Raw genomic sequence first — 17,090 nt, 5'->3', positions numbered from 1 at the left:
AAGCAGCAATGTAACTGATACTTCTGGTTTCACATAGCACACTAGATCAGAAGCGTAGATTACTTTGAAAATCTGATCATTTTTCTGGGAATAACTCTCCTTAACTATCAATAAGTAATAAATACTCAAACTACTGTGAATCGTTGAGTTGAGTTTAGAGGACAAAAGGTGGGGCTCTAGCTGAGACTATTAACAAGAACGTGGATGAAAATCCTCCTTATCCTGTCATCTAACAGAATACAGGTCTTCAGAGAATGACCCTTTTTCCTGGTGTGATATATTCAACCACTGCCTAAGGGCAGGGAGCTTAAGATTGCTTCTCACTCTCAGTTCTTCTCTGGGAAACCAAGAAATATCCAGGGGAGAATGGTCTTCCTGCTTGGCTGCTCCTCTGAGACTCTTACTGGGTGACAGAGCACCCCAGGGTTTAGAAGCCTGATCTCTGGGATATGTGGCTGGATTCAAGCTCAGATCCACCACTGGGTAGCTGTGTGACCTTGGGAAGGTGGTTTAATCTCTGTGCTGTCACTGATGCTGCTCACAGATGGTCCTCTCCCCTCTCTTCCTGGCACCCAGAAGACTGGACCCCCTGGTTCCTTTGTGGTTGGGTGGTGACTCGTCCTGTCCAAAGAAATGTGATATTATTATAGTAACGTCTGGGCTGTAACATGCAACAACTCATGCAAGAGTCTCCAGAATTCTCTTGTCTCTCTAACACAATGAGCAACAACATTCAAGATGGTGGCTACTCTGTCAGCCTCGGCCCCAGAGTAACTACAATGAACAGAGTCCTCCTGGTGATCTCCGATAGACTTGTAGCATGAGAGAAAAATAAACTTGGTTACATTAAACCATTGTGATTTTGAGGGTTATTTGTTACCACAGCTTAACTTAGTCTACCCTGATTGATACACCTCAGTAAATCTCAGCTTCTTTGTCTGGAAATGGGGATAATAGTGGAATCTAGGCTATGAAGTAATCATGGGAATTAAATAGGATAATATATCTACAGTACTTAGAATTGTACCTGCATAATACATTCTTAATATATTTTGGCTATTATATATTATCATTATCATTATGTTATATCTTATGCTAACTTTGTCTCTAACAAGTTACCTATTTCTTTCAAATAAGTTGTTAGTCATGTGATTTGAGAAACTTACTCACAAATTGCTATACTAGTACATTAGACTAGGTGAACTCCAGCTTTAAATGTCTAGACTTAAAATTATGTGACTCTACTCTGGAAGCACTCAGAGAATCCATCCTGTTGTTTCAAATACACTCTGTTGCTTAGGGGAACAAAATATGTGATAAAACTGAGCACTATCTTCCCTTTTCCAGTTGCCCTTCCCGGGACAAAAAGATCTATGTCCTTTTAACAGTTTGCTCTGTATCCTATTCTGAAGATTTCTGCCCAGGAAATTGCATCTGGCTTGTAAATTCTCAGCTACAGATTGGTTTCCCAGTTTAGGCACCTACCTCCTTGGTAGTCCATCTCCTCTCTCTGTTCTGTTTTCAGTCTATGTACACAGTATCTTGTCTCGTCAATACAATTTCACCTGGCTCCAAGCCGTAGCCCACCATGGTCTTTCTCATGATAGTGTGGTCTTCTCTAGTCCAAAAGGAGAGGATCCTGTTCTTTTTTTTTTTTTTTTTTTGCGGTACGTGGGCCTCTCACTGTTGTGGCCTCTCCCGTTGCGGAGCACAGGCTCCGGACGCGCAGGCTCAGCGGCCATGGCTCACGGGCCCAGCCGCTCCACGGCATGTGGAATCCTCCCGGACCGGGGCACGAACCCGTGTCCCCTGCATCGGCAGGCGGACTCTCAACCACTGCGCCACTAGGGAAGCCCTAGGATCCTGTTCTTGTTCCATCTTAGTCCTGGCTAAAGATGACCCCCCTCATGCCACCATTCACAACCATGACACTTGTCCTCCAACTTCTCCAGATCAGCACTTTCCATATCTTGGTTTGTACTCTTTTATTTTTTTCCCCTGTGTGACTCTGGCTGAATCCTTCTCTGGTCCCAGAGGCAGCCCCGCCTGTACTTCTAACAGCAGTATGTTAACATGTTAGGTTCAACTATAGGAAATTGCCATTTTTAGGTCGAATGTGACAATTTCATATGGTTCAACCTATATATAAACCCAGTTTAGGAAAGAGGAGGAATTTCATCACATACATATTGAATTGCATGTTGGATCCAATCCTATCAAGAATTTCTTTCTCCTTACTTGCTGAACTGGGGGCAAGTGGTGGTTCTTACAGACCATGCTTCATGCTATTTATATATAACCCCTGGCCTCCCTATCCCCAGCACTTGGCCCATAGCAGATCCTGCTACTATGTTTATTGGCTGAGGTAGAGGCTTTTCCTGATATCTCTTATTGGCATCCATGTTCCCACATTTTGGCTATTTATAAAGGTACTGTTTACTATTACTTTGTGAGATACAGTAACGCTTCTTTGCTTTCCTCTCTTTCAGATTGAAGACATCATTACAAAGATGCAAGATGACAAGACAGGTGGTGTGCCTATCAGAACAGTCAAGAGCTTTCTCTCCAAGATCCCCAGTGTTGTCACAGGTAAATGTTCTCCTTCCAAGATGTTGATGGCAACAAGGAAGTGTTGCTGAAGTGCTGTGTAGCCTTGACTGTGACCTGGGAGGTGTCTAATAGTTTGTGAATAGCAAAGATATGTTCACTGTGCTTCTTATATAAAGTCAAGCTCTGATCCTGGTTTCTAGGAAGAAGCTACTGTTTGCCAGTCATTAAGAATGGTCTAACCATGACCAGCCTATGGTTGAGGCTTCTGGAAAGAAACAAACTCATTAATAAACTGGCTAGCCCATCAGCCATTTGGCCTATGGGGTGTACACAAGCGCAGAAATATTAAAGAAATTATTTTAGTTTTAAACAAGCTTTAAAAAAAGCCTTATGGGGCTTCCGTGGTGGCGCAGTGGTTGAGAGTCCGCCTGCTGATGCAGGGGACACGGGCTCGTGCACCAGTAAGGGAAGATCCCACATGCCGCGGAGTGGCTGGGCCCGTGAGCCATGGCCACTGAGCCTGCGCGTCTGGAGCCTGTGCTCTGCAATGCGAGAGGCCACAACAGTGAGATGCCCCCGTACAGGAAAAAAAAAAAAAAAAAAGTCTTATATTCAAATTCTACAAAATACTTTAAAGTATTTTAACTCATTGTACTTGAACTCTTGAAAGAAGTGGTTTTAAAATGTTTTTCTGCATTACTTTGGGGTTTTTGTGTGTTTTCTGTGCTCAAATATCTCTTTAAAAATTGTTAATTATGAAATCTATCAAACACATTGGTATAGTTTCAAGAAGAATAGAACAGGTCACATGTACCACAGTGCCGCTTCATAAAGAACACATCCTCAGTACCTTAGAGCCTCTAGGGAATATAGTGGATGGCATCTACCTCCTTTTCCACCAGAGGAACCACTATCTACTTTTATATTAAGCAAATTGTTGCTTTTCCTCACAATCTTTCCACATAGGTGTGTATCCTTTACTATCCAAACCAATAACCAAATAAAGATAAAATTTTAGATGATTCCCTAACTATCAAAATCTAGCTATTTGCTTTCCCATTTGGGGGAAACAAAAGGACTAAGTTTCTACTGCACACCAATAGAATGGCTAAAATAAAAATGCTGACAATACCAAGTGTCAGTGAGGTTATGGAGCAACTGGAACTCTCATATGCTGTTGGTGGGAAGGTAAAATGATGCAGCTACTCTGGAAGTTTCTTACAAAGTTAAACATATCCTTACCATGTGACCCAGCAATCCCACTCCTAGGTACTTATCCAAGAGAAATGAAAACTTACCTTCAGACAAAAACTTGTCAATATTCGTAGAAACTTTATTCATCATCTCTAAAGACTGGAAACAACCCAAATGTCCTTCAGTGGGTGAATGAATAAACAGACTGTGGTACATCCATATTCAGCAATAAAAAGGAGAGAACTATTGATGTATGTACCAACTTGGATTAATCTCGAAGTCATTTGTCTGAATGAAAAAAATCCATCTCAGAAGGTTAGATACTATATGAATCCATTTGTAGGACATTCTAAAAAATAAATAAACCAAAAATAACTGTAGTGATAGAGAATGGATCAATATTTGCCAGGGATTGGGAGTTGGGGGAGTTTTGGAGTGACATAACAGTTCTGTATTCTGATTGGGTTAGTGGTGGTGACATGAATCTATACATAGGTCAAGATTCATAGAACAGCACACCAAAAAAAAAAAAAAAGAGTCAATATACTATATGTTACTTTAAAAAATAAATGTAGGGCTTCCCTGGTGGCGCAGTGGTTGAGAGTCCGCCTGCCGGTGCAGGGGACGCGGGTTCGTGCCCCGGTCCGGGAAGATCCCACATGCCGCGGAGCGGCTGGGCCCGTGAGCCATGGCCACTGAGCCTGCGCGTCCGGAGCCTGTTGCTCCGCAACGGGAGAGGCCACAACAGTGAGAGGCCCGCGTACTGCAAAAAAAAAAAAAAATAAATAAATGTATTCAGTTGAGATACCCGTAAGTATCCCAACTTATTATTCAGACTGTCACTGTCTGAACTCAAGTACCAAGTAGATTTGGATAATGAAAGATGCTTGCATTCTTAGTATTCTCTCATTCTGAAATTTATATAAATGGAATTATACCCTAATATTGGCTAGTATATATTATATTTTTTCACTCATTTCTGGATTTTGCTTGATAAAATGTTGTTCAGGATTTTGTATCTATTTTCATGGGCAAGATTGGTCTGTTGGTTTTCTTACTTACCCTGCTTGCTGGTTTTGGTACCAAATTTATGCTAGTTTCAGTACCAAATTTATGCTAGTTTCATAAGATGAACAATGGCATATATCTCTTTCATTGACATTGTGGTGTTCTCTGAAAAATAATTTTACCTTTAGTCTAGCTTTCAGGTGTTTATTTCAATTATCCTATTTTTATTTATTAAAGTTCCATCTGGTTCTTCTTTCAGTATACCTGGTCATTCATTCAACAAATATTTACTGGGTATTTACCATTTTCTAAGCATTGTTGGGCACTGGGGATTCAGAAGTAAATGGAACAGGTCAGAATTTCTGCTGTCATGGAATTTAGATTCTAGTAGAGGAGATAACAAAATAAATAAGGAAAATTTGCAGAATTTCCATAGTGATAAAGACCAATGAAGAAAATAAGTATGAAAAGGGGATAGGAGTGTTAAAATTTTGGAACTAGTGGCCAAGCAAGAACTTCCTGAGAAGGTAACATTTGAGTAAAGATGGACGGAGATGAGGGGTTGCACTACGTGGATGTTGAGGGAACAAACATTCCCGAAAGCCAGTGCTAAATCTCCAAGGCAGGCATGTTCCTGGTGTTTTGAGGAACTAAGAAGAGGGAACTAGAATAGAGTGAAGAAAAGAAAGGATAATAGAGATGAAGTCAGAGTGATAATGGTGAGCTAGATCGTGTAGCTTCTTGGTCATTATAAGGCCCCCGGAGGACTTTGAGCATGGGGTGAAATGCTCTAACTTAATATTTCAACAGGATCACTCTGTTGCTTTCTACGTACTCTGGGGAGTTGGGAGGTTAAGCACCAGATAGGAGGCTATTGTAAAAACGGTGACTCAGACTAGGCTGTCAGCATTGGAGATATATGAAGTGGTCAGATTCCAATTCAAGCTTAAAGGCAGAATAGTATTTGCGGATAGATCTGATGTAGAATATGAGAGAAAGAAAGGAATTGATGATGACTCTACACTTTCGGGCTTGAGTGACTAGAAGAACAGAGTTGCCATTAAGTTCAATGACAAAGACTGTGAATGGGGCAGGGGGGTTGTTTGTTGGTTTAGCTGAAGTGTAAGAAATCAAAAACTTTATTTTTATTTTTTAATTGAAGTACAGTTGATTTACAATGTTGTGTTAGCTTCAGGTGTACAGCAGCGTGATTCAGTTATACATATATATGTATAATATTTTATTATTATTACAAAATATTGAGTTATTACAAAATATTGAGTTCCCTGTGCTATACAGTAGGTCCTTGTTGGTTATCTATTTTATATATAGTAGTGTATATATGTTAATCTTAAACTCCTGATTTATCTCTCCCCGCCCTTTCTCCTTTAGTAACCATAAGTTTGTCTTCTATGTCTGTGGGTCTATTTCTGTTTTGTAAATAAGTTCATTTGTATCATTTTTTTTTAGATTCCACATGTAAGCAATATTATATGATATTTGTCTTTCTCTGTCTGGCTTACTTCACTTTGTATGATAATCACTGGGTCCATCCATGATGCTGCAAATGATTATTTCATTCTTCTTTATGGCTGAGTAATATTCCATTGTGTATGTGTGCGTATATATATATATACCATATTTTCTTTATCCATTCATCTGTCAGTGGACACTTAGGTTGCTTCCATGTCTTGACAATTGTAAATAGTGCTGCAATGAATATTGGGGTGCATGTATCTTTTTGAGTTATAGTTTTATCCAGATATATGCCCAGGAGTAGGATTGCAGGATCATATGGTAACTCTATTTTTAGTTTTTTAGGGAACCTCCATACTGTTCTCCATAGTGGCTGCACCAATTTACATTCCCACCAGCAGTATAGGAGGGTTCCTTTTACTCCACACCCTATCTAGTATTTATTATTTGTAGACTTTTTGATGATGGCCATTCTGCCCAGTGTGAGGTGATACCTCATTGTAGTTTTGATTTTCATTATTCTGATAATTAGTGATGTTGAGCATCTTTTCATGTGCCTCGTGGCCATATGTATGTCTTCTTTGGAGAAAGGCCTATTCAGATTTTCTGCACATTTTTTGATTGGGTTGTTTCTTTTTTTGATATTGAGTGGTATGAGCTGTTTGTGTATTTTGGAAATTAATCCCTTGTCAGTTGCATCATTTGCAAATATTTTCTCCATTCAGTAGGTTGTCTTTTCGTTTTGTTTTATGGTTTCCTTTGCTGTGCAAAAGCTTTTAAGTTTAATTAGGTACCATTTGTTTATTTTTGTTTTTATTTCCATTATTCTAGGAGATGGATCCAAAAAGATATTTCTGCAATTTACATCAGAGAGTGTTCTGTCTTTGTTTTCTTCTAGGAGTTTTACAATATCTGGTCTTACATTTAGGTCTTTAATCCATTTTGAGTTTATTTTTGTATATGGTGTTAGAGAACGTCCTAATTTTATTCTTTTACATGTAGCTGTTCAGTTTTCCCAGCACCACTTATTGAAGGAACTGTCTTTTCTCCATTGTATATCCTTGCCTGCTTTGTTGTAGATTAATTGACCATAACTGCATGGGTTTATTTCTGGGCTTTCTAACCTGCTCCATCTATATGTCTGTTTTTGCAAAAACTTAATTTTTAGACATGTCAAATTTTAAGGACCTATTATACATTCAACTGGAAATAACAAGTAGGCACTTGGGTTTGTAGATCTAGATTTTTCAGGGAGAGTCTGAGCTGGGACATAAGTCATCAGCATATGGATGGTATTTAAAGCCATGGAATTAATGAGCTCACCAAGGGAGTGAGTGTAGGTAGAAAACATAGTCCAAGTCCTAAAACTTGGGATACTCTAGTATATAGAGGACATGGAGAAAAGAAGAAATCAGCAAAACAAATTGAGAAAGAGTGGCTGGAGACAAGGAATATCAGGAGGATATATGGTTTCTTGGAAGCCACATTTTCTAGAAAGTATTTCAAGGAAGAGTAGAGTTGATCTACTATATCAAATGTAACTGATAGTCAAGTAAGATAAGGACTGAGAATCGACCACTGAATTTAGCAACATTGACTTCACTGCTGACCTTGATAAGTTCGTGTTCCATGAAGCATTGAGAGCAAAAAGCCTTACTGGAGTGGGTTCAAGTCAGAATGGGAGGAGAGTGAGTTGAGGTAGTGAATATTATTAGCCTTTGTAGGAGTTTTCCTTGAAAGGAAGAAGTGCAGTAGTATCTAAGTGGGCAAATGAGATTAGAATATGTAGGTTTTTTAATTAATATGAAAGTCACAGTATGTTTGTATGATGATGAGACTGATTCAGTAAAGAGGAAAAAACGGTGCAGGAGAAAGAGGGAAAATTCAAGGACTGATTTCGACAAGGAGGTAAGGGATTGAATCTGATGCACAGGTACATGGGTAGCTTTAGCTAGAAACATGTACAGTGTATTCATAGGAAGAGGAGGGAAGCATAGTAAATGCACAGAGGTACAAATAAGCATAAAGGGGTGGTGGGAGCTTGTAGAAGTTTTCTTCTAATTGTTTAAATGTTCTTAGTAATATGGGCAGCAAAGACAGTAGAGATGTTAAAGGACTGGGAAGAGATTAGAAGCTATGAATTAGTCATTTAGGAGAGTAAAGAGATTGGACTAGGGAAACAGAGTTTTGACTTCTAGGTAGCTTAAAGACCCTCTTGGTTATTATTAATATTTATGAATTTAAAGAGAGGCAGATCTTTCTCCGGCCGCATTTAGCTCCCTTGATTTCAGGCATGTATCAGGTAGAAAATTAGACTTCATTAAAAGTCCTTAAAAGCAATTATACCCCAATAAAGATGTTTTAAAAAAAAGTCCTTAAAAGGCTAAAGCAAGTATGAGAGTGTTATAAATCAAAAGAGAGGCAAAGAATAACTAAAATGATTGACCATTAATTTTTTTATTAAACAATAACTCACTGTATTTTTTTAATTAATTAATTGATTGATTAATTAATTTGGGGCTGCATTGGGTCTTTGTTGCTGCATGCGGGCTTTCTCTGGTTGCGGCGAGTGGGGGCTACTCTTCGTTGTGGTGCGTGAGCTTCTCATTGAGGTGGCTTCTCTTGTTGCTAAGCATGGGCTCTAGGTGTGCAGGCTTCAGTAGCTGTGGCTCACAGGCTCAGTAGCTGTGGCGCACGGGCTTAGTTGCTCCGAGGTATGTGGGATCTTCCCGGACCCGGGCTCGAACCCATGTCCCCTGCATTGGCAGGCAGATTCTTAACCACTGCACCACCAGGGAAGTCCTGACCATTAAATTTTTTTTTAACATCTTTATTGGGGTATAATTGCTTTACAGTGGTGTGTTAGTTTCTGCTTTATAACAAAGTGAATCAGTTATACATATACATATGTTCCCATATCTCTTCCCTCTTGGTCTCCCTCCCTCCTGACCATTAAATTTTAACTGACTAAGGAGGGAAGCGAGAACATGAGATGGTAAAGAACAGTGAAGAGTAATGATTACAATAAATTTGTAGGTTCCAGTGACAAAGGAATTTCGGAACTGGAGGTGAGAGAAAGAGGGCTGGAAATATATGAGGTGGTGATTAGATAGTGGATGTTTGAAATTGAGATTGTAGAGGGGTTGCAATATATTGGTGGTGTCAAGATGGAAAGTATGACTATGGGAATAAGTGACTGAGATAGAATGGAGGTCAAGGAACTCTAAGAGGTCATGATTTTGGAAGATTGAGCTCTCTGGATATTGAAATCACTACTGGGGAGTGTTAGAGAGGGTGCTTGTGAGTCCTCATGGAGTGAGAGGCTGGGACCCAGGTATCACTACGTGACTTTCACAGCAAGGGGTACAGGTGGTTTAACCCGATGTCATGGGAGTCGAAGCTGAGTGTTCTTTAGAGAAGAGAGAGGGATTGGAGACAGTCTGAATGAAGCCATGAGAAACAAAGACGTTGCTTACCTGCCTTCAAACCCCGAGGGGTATAAGGCATGGGGCAGGGAGGATAGGCACCACCTAAGAGGGCTACAGGGAAGCAGTCCTATTTGGTAAGAACAAGAAGATAAAGGGAGGGCTTCCCTGGTGGTGCAGTGGTTGAGAGTCTGCCTGCCGATGCAGGGGACACATGTTCGTGCCCCGGTCCGGGAAGATCCCACATGCTGCGGAGCGGCTGGGCCCGTGAGCCATGGCCGCTGAGCCTGTGCGTCCGGAGCCTGTGCTCCACAATGGGAGGGGCCACAACAGTGAGAGGCCCGTGTACTGCAAAAAAAAAAGAAGATAAAGGGAATATTAACTGAAAACGTTGAGGATATTAAAAAAAAAATCTTACTTATGGTTGACCATGTGTTCCAGAGAGCAGGTAAAAGCATTTCAGGAAATGGTGAGTATATTACCTGGGTAATAAATCCACATGATTTCTCTGTACCACGCACTAGGGTAGGCACAGGAGACATGATGATGAGTAAAAACCTGATCTCTGCTTTTCAAAAGCTATTAATGTAGTGAGAGAAACAGATACAGGTAGACCAGTAGTTATGTGAGCTATGCACTCTACTAGAAGAATAAACAAAGCCCAGAGGAGAGAATCGTGAGTTTTTCTTGAGTATATCTAGAATATTTCTCTGAGGATGTGTATCAGTTATCTATTGCTATAAAACCAACTACCACAAACCATAATGATTTTTTCACTTTTCACGATCATGACTCCATGAATTAGCAATTGGGGCAGTTGTTCTGCTGGTCTCACCCATATGGCCCTAGTCATCCGATGGTTCACCTGAGACTAGAGGGTCTATGATGGCCTCACTCACTTGCTTGGCTGTGGTGCCTACTCTTCGCTGAGGCTTCAGTTCTCCTCCACGTCTCCTCATATCCCCCAGTAGCCTAGACTGGACTGCTTCACAGCCTGCTGGTTTCAGAGTTCCAAGAGACAGAGGATGAAAACAGAAAGGCTTCTTAAGGCCCAGCCTCCAGAACTCATACAATGTCAAGTCCACCACAATCTATTCTTCAAAGAAAGTCACAAGACCAGCCTAGATTGAAGAGGATGGAGAAACCAACTCCATCTCCTGGTGTAGGAGTAGCAGTGTCACATTGACAATAGGGAGACACGATTCATTGGAGACCAATATTCTAATGATCTACCACAGGAAATAATTTTAGAACTAGGCCTTACTCATGAGGAGGAAATGGAGGAAGGTCATTTCAAGTGGAGAAAATAGAATTTTCAGAGGCTCAAATACAGGAAACTTACCAATATTCTAATGATCTACCACAGGAAATAATTTTAGAACTAGGCCTTACTCATGAGGAGGAGAAAATAGAATTTTCAGAGGCTCAAATACAGGAAACCTATGCCAGGTTTCAGCAGGGACGAGCTTGTTTATGTGGCTGGAGTTTAAGATACGGTAATATATGTGTTTGAGGAGAGGAACACACTGGCAGAGCAGCCACAGGAATTAAAAGGATATGAAGTTTAGGGGCTTCCCTGGTGGCGCAGTGGTTGAGAGTCTGCCTGCCGATGCAGGGGACACGGGTTCGTGCCCTGGTCTGGGAGGATCCCACATGCCACGGAGCGGCTGGGCCCGTGAGCCATGGCCGCTGAGCCTGCGCGTCCGGAGCCTGTGCTCCGCAACGGGAGAGGCCACAACAGTGAGAGGCCCGCGTACCGCAAAAAAAACAAAACAAAAAAACTTAGTATGAAAAGGATATGAAGTTTAGACTTCCCAGAACTACTGCTGCCAGTGTCTGTCCCTGAAGTGAGCCACAGCCACCCCCCACCTCCACAGAGGATCCTACAATACTAGCAGATCTTCAAAAACATGCTTATTTCTCATATGAAAAGTAGTATGCCACTTTAAGAATCCCTGGAGCCCTGTGGAGAGGCCAGTGGCGAGGAGCTGAGGTGGCACTCCTTTCCATGCGGTAGCTGTGCTTTCAGGGGACTACGACTTCCATGAGAGACCCTGATCCCCAACCACCGCCGGATGTGGACCCACAAGTGTTTTTGGCAACAAGGAATGAAATCCAAAGCTGATGGCTAACAGCCTATGGGACAGCAAGACACAAGCGAGGCACCTGCTGTATACCCTTCAAGTTCTCTGTTCCTCTCATCCTTACAGCTGTGGATTCCACACAAAAAGTGATTAACAGAGTTTCACCCATTGTTGGAGCCCGTTGGGCTGTCCAGCACCCCGCCTCTCCACCAGTGTGTGACACATTCCTTCTACAACTACCTACGTGAAAGCATCCCTCTGTGATGAGGACAGGGTGGTGGTCCACACAGAGTCCAGCAGCAAGAGGGAAGACTGTGTGGCTGACAGGGTCTTGGTGCTCCGGCTGGGTGTCAGGCCTGAGCCTCTGATGTGGGAGCTGAGTTCAGGACATTGGACCACCAGAGACCTTCCAGCCCCACGTAATATCATTTGGTGAGGGCTCTCCCAGAGATCTATGTTTCAACGCTAAGACCCAGCTCCACTCAATCACCAGCAAGATCCAGTGCTGGACACCCCATGCCAAACAACTAGCAAGACAGGAACACAACCCCACCCATTAGCAGAGAGGCTGCCTAAAATCATACTAAGTTCACAGACACCTCAAAACACACCACCAGAGGTGGTCCTGCCTGCCAGAAAGACAAGATCCAGCCTCATCCACCAGAACACAGGCACCAGTCCCCTCCACCAGGAAGCCTACACAACCCACTGAACCAACCTTACCCACTGGGGGCAGACACCAAAAACAACAGGAACTACAAACCTTCAGCCTGCGAAAAGGAGATCCCAAACACAGTAAGTTAAGCTAAATGGGAAGACAGAAATACACAGCAGATGAAGTAGCAAGGTAACTGAACCAATCCTTACCCACTGGGGGCAGACACCAAAAACAACAGGAACTACAAACCTGCAGCCTGCGAAAAGGAGATCCCAAACACAGTAAGTTAAGCTAAATGAGAAGACAGAGAAATACACAGCAGATGAAGTAGCAAGGTAACTGAACCAGGAAAAATACAAATAGACCAATCACAAGCACTGAAATTCAGACTGTGATTAAAAATCTTCCAGCAAACAAAAGCCCAGGACCAGATGGCTCCACAGGTGAATTCTATCAAACATTTAGAGAAGAGCTAACACCTATCTTTCTCAAATTCTTCCAAAATATAGCAGAGGCAGGAACACTCCCAAACTCATTCTGCGAGGCCACCATCACCCTGACACCAAAAGCAGACAAATATGTAACAAAAAGAGAAAACTACAGGCTAATATCACTGATGAACATAGATGCAAAAATCCTCAACAAAATGCTAGCAAACAGAATCCAACAGCACATTAAAAGGATCATACACCATGATCAAATGGGGTTTATCCCTGGAATGCAAGGATACTTCAATATACACAAATCAATGTAATAAACCACATTAACAAATTGAAGGAGAAAAACCATATGATCATCTCAATAGAGGCAGAAAAAGCTATTGACAAAATTCAACAAGAATTTATGATAAAAACCCTCCAGAAAGTAGGCATAGAGGGAACTCACCCCCACAAAATAAAGGCTATATATGACAAACCCACAGCCAACAGCATTCTCAGTGGTGAAAAACTGAGACCATTTCCACTAAGATCAGGAACAAGACAAGGTTGCCCACTCTCACCACTGTTATTCAACATACTTTTGGAAGTTTTAGCCACAGCAATCAGAGAAGAAAAAGCAGTTAAAGGAATCCAAATTGGAAAATAAGAAGTAAAACAGTCACTGTTTGCAGATGACATGGTACTATACATAGAGAATCCTAAAGATGCTACCAGAAAACTACTAGAGCTAATCCATGAATTTGGTAAAGTAGCAGGATACAAAATTAATGCACAGAAATCTCTTGCATGCCTATACACTAATGATGAAAAATCTGAAAGCGAAATTAAAGAAACACTCCCATTTACCATTGCAACAAAAAGCATAAAATACATAGGAATCAATGTACCTAAGGAGACAAAAGACCCATGTGCAGAAAACTATAAGACACTGATGAAAGTAATTAAAGATGATACAAACAGATGGAGAGATATGCCATGTTCTTGGATTGGAGGAATTAACATTGTTAGGACAGGAATAAAGACGTAGACGTAGAGAATGGAGGTGAGGACACGGGGAGGGAGAAGGGTAATCTGGGACAAAGAGAGTGGCATGGACATGTATACACTACCAAATGTAAAATAGATAGCTAGTGGGAAGTAGCCACATAGCACAGGGAGATCAGCTCAGTGCTTTGTGACCACCTAGAGGGGTGGAATAGGGAGGGTGGGAGGGAGGTGCAAGAGGGAGGGAATGTGGGGATATATGTAAATGTATAGCTGATTCACTTTATTATACAGCAGAAACTAACATAACATTGCAAAGCAATTATACTCCAATAAAGATTTTTTTTATAAAAAGGATATGAGTTTTCACCATAATTACAGATTAAAAATGAACTTTGACTTGTGGATTGTGTCCCAAAGGTAATGGGCTGCCATTAGAGGTTTTTAAATAGGAGAATAAATCACATCTATGTGTTAGAAGTGGATGAAAGATCGAGCAGGAAGAGATAGGGAATCTGAGACCACTTAGGGAAGTTTTAGATGAGGGAGTCTAAGTAGAAAATAAGGAGTAACCAACACAGCATCAGCTGAAACCACAGCTTTAGAGCCACACCAAATTTAATCTTCACAGAAATCCTTTAAGAGAAGAACTGGTATCTTTTCCATCTTATAATCAGGGAAACTGCAAATTCAAGAGCAGTCATTACTTTTCCTTGGTCGCACACCTTGTCAGTGGCAGGACCTGTGCGCCTCCAGGGCCCACTGTGAAAGAATAGTAAGATACCAGACATCAGAGGAAAAGGTAGAATATAAGATTGATAGGACTTGGTGACTAATGTGAGGCATAAGGTAACTCATTCAAAATTGGATCCAACTTAACATGATGGATTGAATACATACATCTTTTCTCTTCTGAAATGCCACAAAATCATAATAAAGGATTTTTTAAAAGGTGTAATCCCAAAGTTGGAGGCCATTATTATAATCATTGAACATGGAAAGTAAACATCATCCTTGGACTAAACGTCCTTGAAAACATAGTCCAATATAAAGGGCAAGCAATGCCTCACTCTCAAGATGTACCACTGTGTGAGAGATCCATGGAGAATTGTTTCCAAACACAAGAGACAATAACCACGGAATTCAGGGATCTGAAAAGCATATGGATGAATGGTAACTAACAACAGCCCTGAGACATGCTTAACCATCACCAGTCATTGGGGAAAGCTAAGAAACCACTCTGTTTAAATGATGGAGTTCTCAAAAGACTCAGATGCTAGTAGCATCAGCAGACCATTCCATTAAGTTAGAATGCATTTTGCCAACATACTCACCTTCTGATTAACCACCACCACTTAACCAGACACTAACTCAGTGTCTACTGTCCAGCAATATCCGGTCCCATACAACCAGCACAGCACAGGCTGGGGGCTGAGGTAGCTAGTCAAGCCCATGACAGAAGATAAATCTCATGCTCAACCTGTTCAAAGTATCAAACATGTCATTCAGCCAGCACCTGCTGTGGCACAGGAAAAAATAACAATTAGAACACAGGAAAGTCATCCGCAACTCCAACCAATACCCAAGAACTTCAGTCTACACCAATGAAGAATTCCATTGTAATGCTGTTGGATGGAGTCACCGTTGCAGCCAATCCCATGAGCATTATGTTCAGACCCAGAGCCAGAGTGCTAGCACCAACACAGCAGCCCTTAGCTCTTAACCCCCACCAACCTCCCCTAGAGAAAAACCCCGGGATGGTATTTCAGGAAATCATTGTTCCTCTTCATCCTCCTAAAGTTGCTGGCACTAGAGTAGAGAGCCACATACAGAGAAAATCTAGAGAGCTGACATCATACCAAACCCAAGTAGAAATCCATGAATATGCGGCCGCTCTGTTACTGTGCCAGTGGAAGCTGTGTCTACAGAACAGTCATTGGCCTACATCGCAGCCTTTGCTCCTCCTCAGCAGCCTCCACCAATCTTTCTAACCATTTGTGAAGTAGCCAGTCTCCCATCACAAACCAGCAAACACCCTTTCAAACATTTCAGCAGTTTTATCACCAACATCAGAGTTTCCCCTCTGTGACCAACAGTTGGGAGTAGCTTTATCTCTTCTGTATTGGGACTCCATTTCCTTAGTAAAGATTGAGATGTAAAGGTTAAGAATGATGGACGTAATGAGGCTGGTTTAACCAACACAGTGTTTCTCTCTTCCACTGCTGGACAACAAACTGTCCGTACCTACATGTGACCAACCACCTGAGTGAACCGAAAGTGATTTCAGTGAGGAAGAAGAGACAAATAACACAACAGTGAGGGGCCTCTGGTGAAAGCTGAGAAGTGCAAGATTCCTCCCAAAGACTATTGATGAGGAGCACGTGTCCCAGTGCATTCAAGATGCCCTCACTAACGCAAGCCCTACAAAGCTACTGATCACCACGTTCTCAGCAGCCTGGTAAAAATCAAAGATCAGAATTATGCTCCCCTTCAGGAAGTAGCCCCGCTGGAAGGCCCACCTCTGTGCTGCCCGGCTACTCTGCTGAGTTGAAAATCTCACCGACTTATCCAAATCATCTCAAAGGTTGAAAAAGTGAAGATGCACCCATTAATGATCTACACCAAATAAACATAATACACAGAAATATGCAGATGTATACATTTGTAGTGGATGAAACGAGTGAGTCTGGGTGAGAAACTCCAAACTGAAGGCTTTAGAGTAAAGAAGAAGGTCCCAGAACAAGAATGTATTTGAAAAAAAAAAAAAAAAAAAAAAACCTGGGCGATATGGACTTTGAGAAAAAGAATTATTGAGAAATGAGCATAGAGGTGGGGGAAAGGTGTAGCTGTAAGAAGAGCAGAACACTGTAAGTTTTCTAGAACTCACAGGTGGCCATCAAAGGGATCCATGGAACCCACTGACACAAAAAGATCAGAGTTGAGTGCATGTTGGTTTTTTCAGATGAGTCCCTTTTGAAGCAGGCTTTGTGGTACATTTGTTTATAACCTTCCTAATGTGTTGGTATATATCAGTTGGAATCAGTGACATAAGAGATGGTAGGCATTTCTTGACCTTCTACCTTACAAATTAGATTTATCTGGTGAATTCCTGCAGGACCTATACAGAGCCTGGATAGAAAACACCTAATTGGATTGTTGATGCTTAAAAATAAAACCTTTTCCCATCATGTTATTTTCTTTTCTGTCTGCTGGACTTTAAATATCTGATCTAACTTTAGTGGGCAGATCTTTTTTTTAAATTTTTTTTAAC

The 17,090-nt window shown here is 41.4% G+C and overlaps 1 protein-coding gene across 1 annotated transcript in view; it reads left to right on the top strand.

Annotated features, from left to right (window-relative positions):
• Positions 1–2,492: 2,492 nt before the first annotated feature.
• The window catches only part of RGS6 (regulator of G protein signaling 6), a 161,120-nt gene continuing 146,522 nt past the window's right edge, over positions 2,493–17,090 (top strand). Inside the window, 1 exon segment of the mRNA XM_024737801.1 lies at positions 2,493–2,589. Coding sequence (XP_024593569.1) covers positions 2,511–2,589 — 79 coding nt within the window. The 5' untranslated portion in view covers positions 2,493–2,510.

The sequence above is a fragment of the Neophocaena asiaeorientalis genome, unplaced genomic scaffold (genome assembly GCF_003031525.2).
Source record: "Neophocaena asiaeorientalis asiaeorientalis breed wild unplaced genomic scaffold, Neophocaena_asiaeorientalis_V1.1 scaffold49, whole genome shotgun sequence".
Taxonomy (NCBI): Eukaryota; Metazoa; Chordata; class Mammalia; order Artiodactyla; family Phocoenidae; genus Neophocaena; species Neophocaena asiaeorientalis.
Note: the sequence above shows the minus strand (reverse complement) of the source record. Positions and strands in the feature narration are given on the sequence as shown.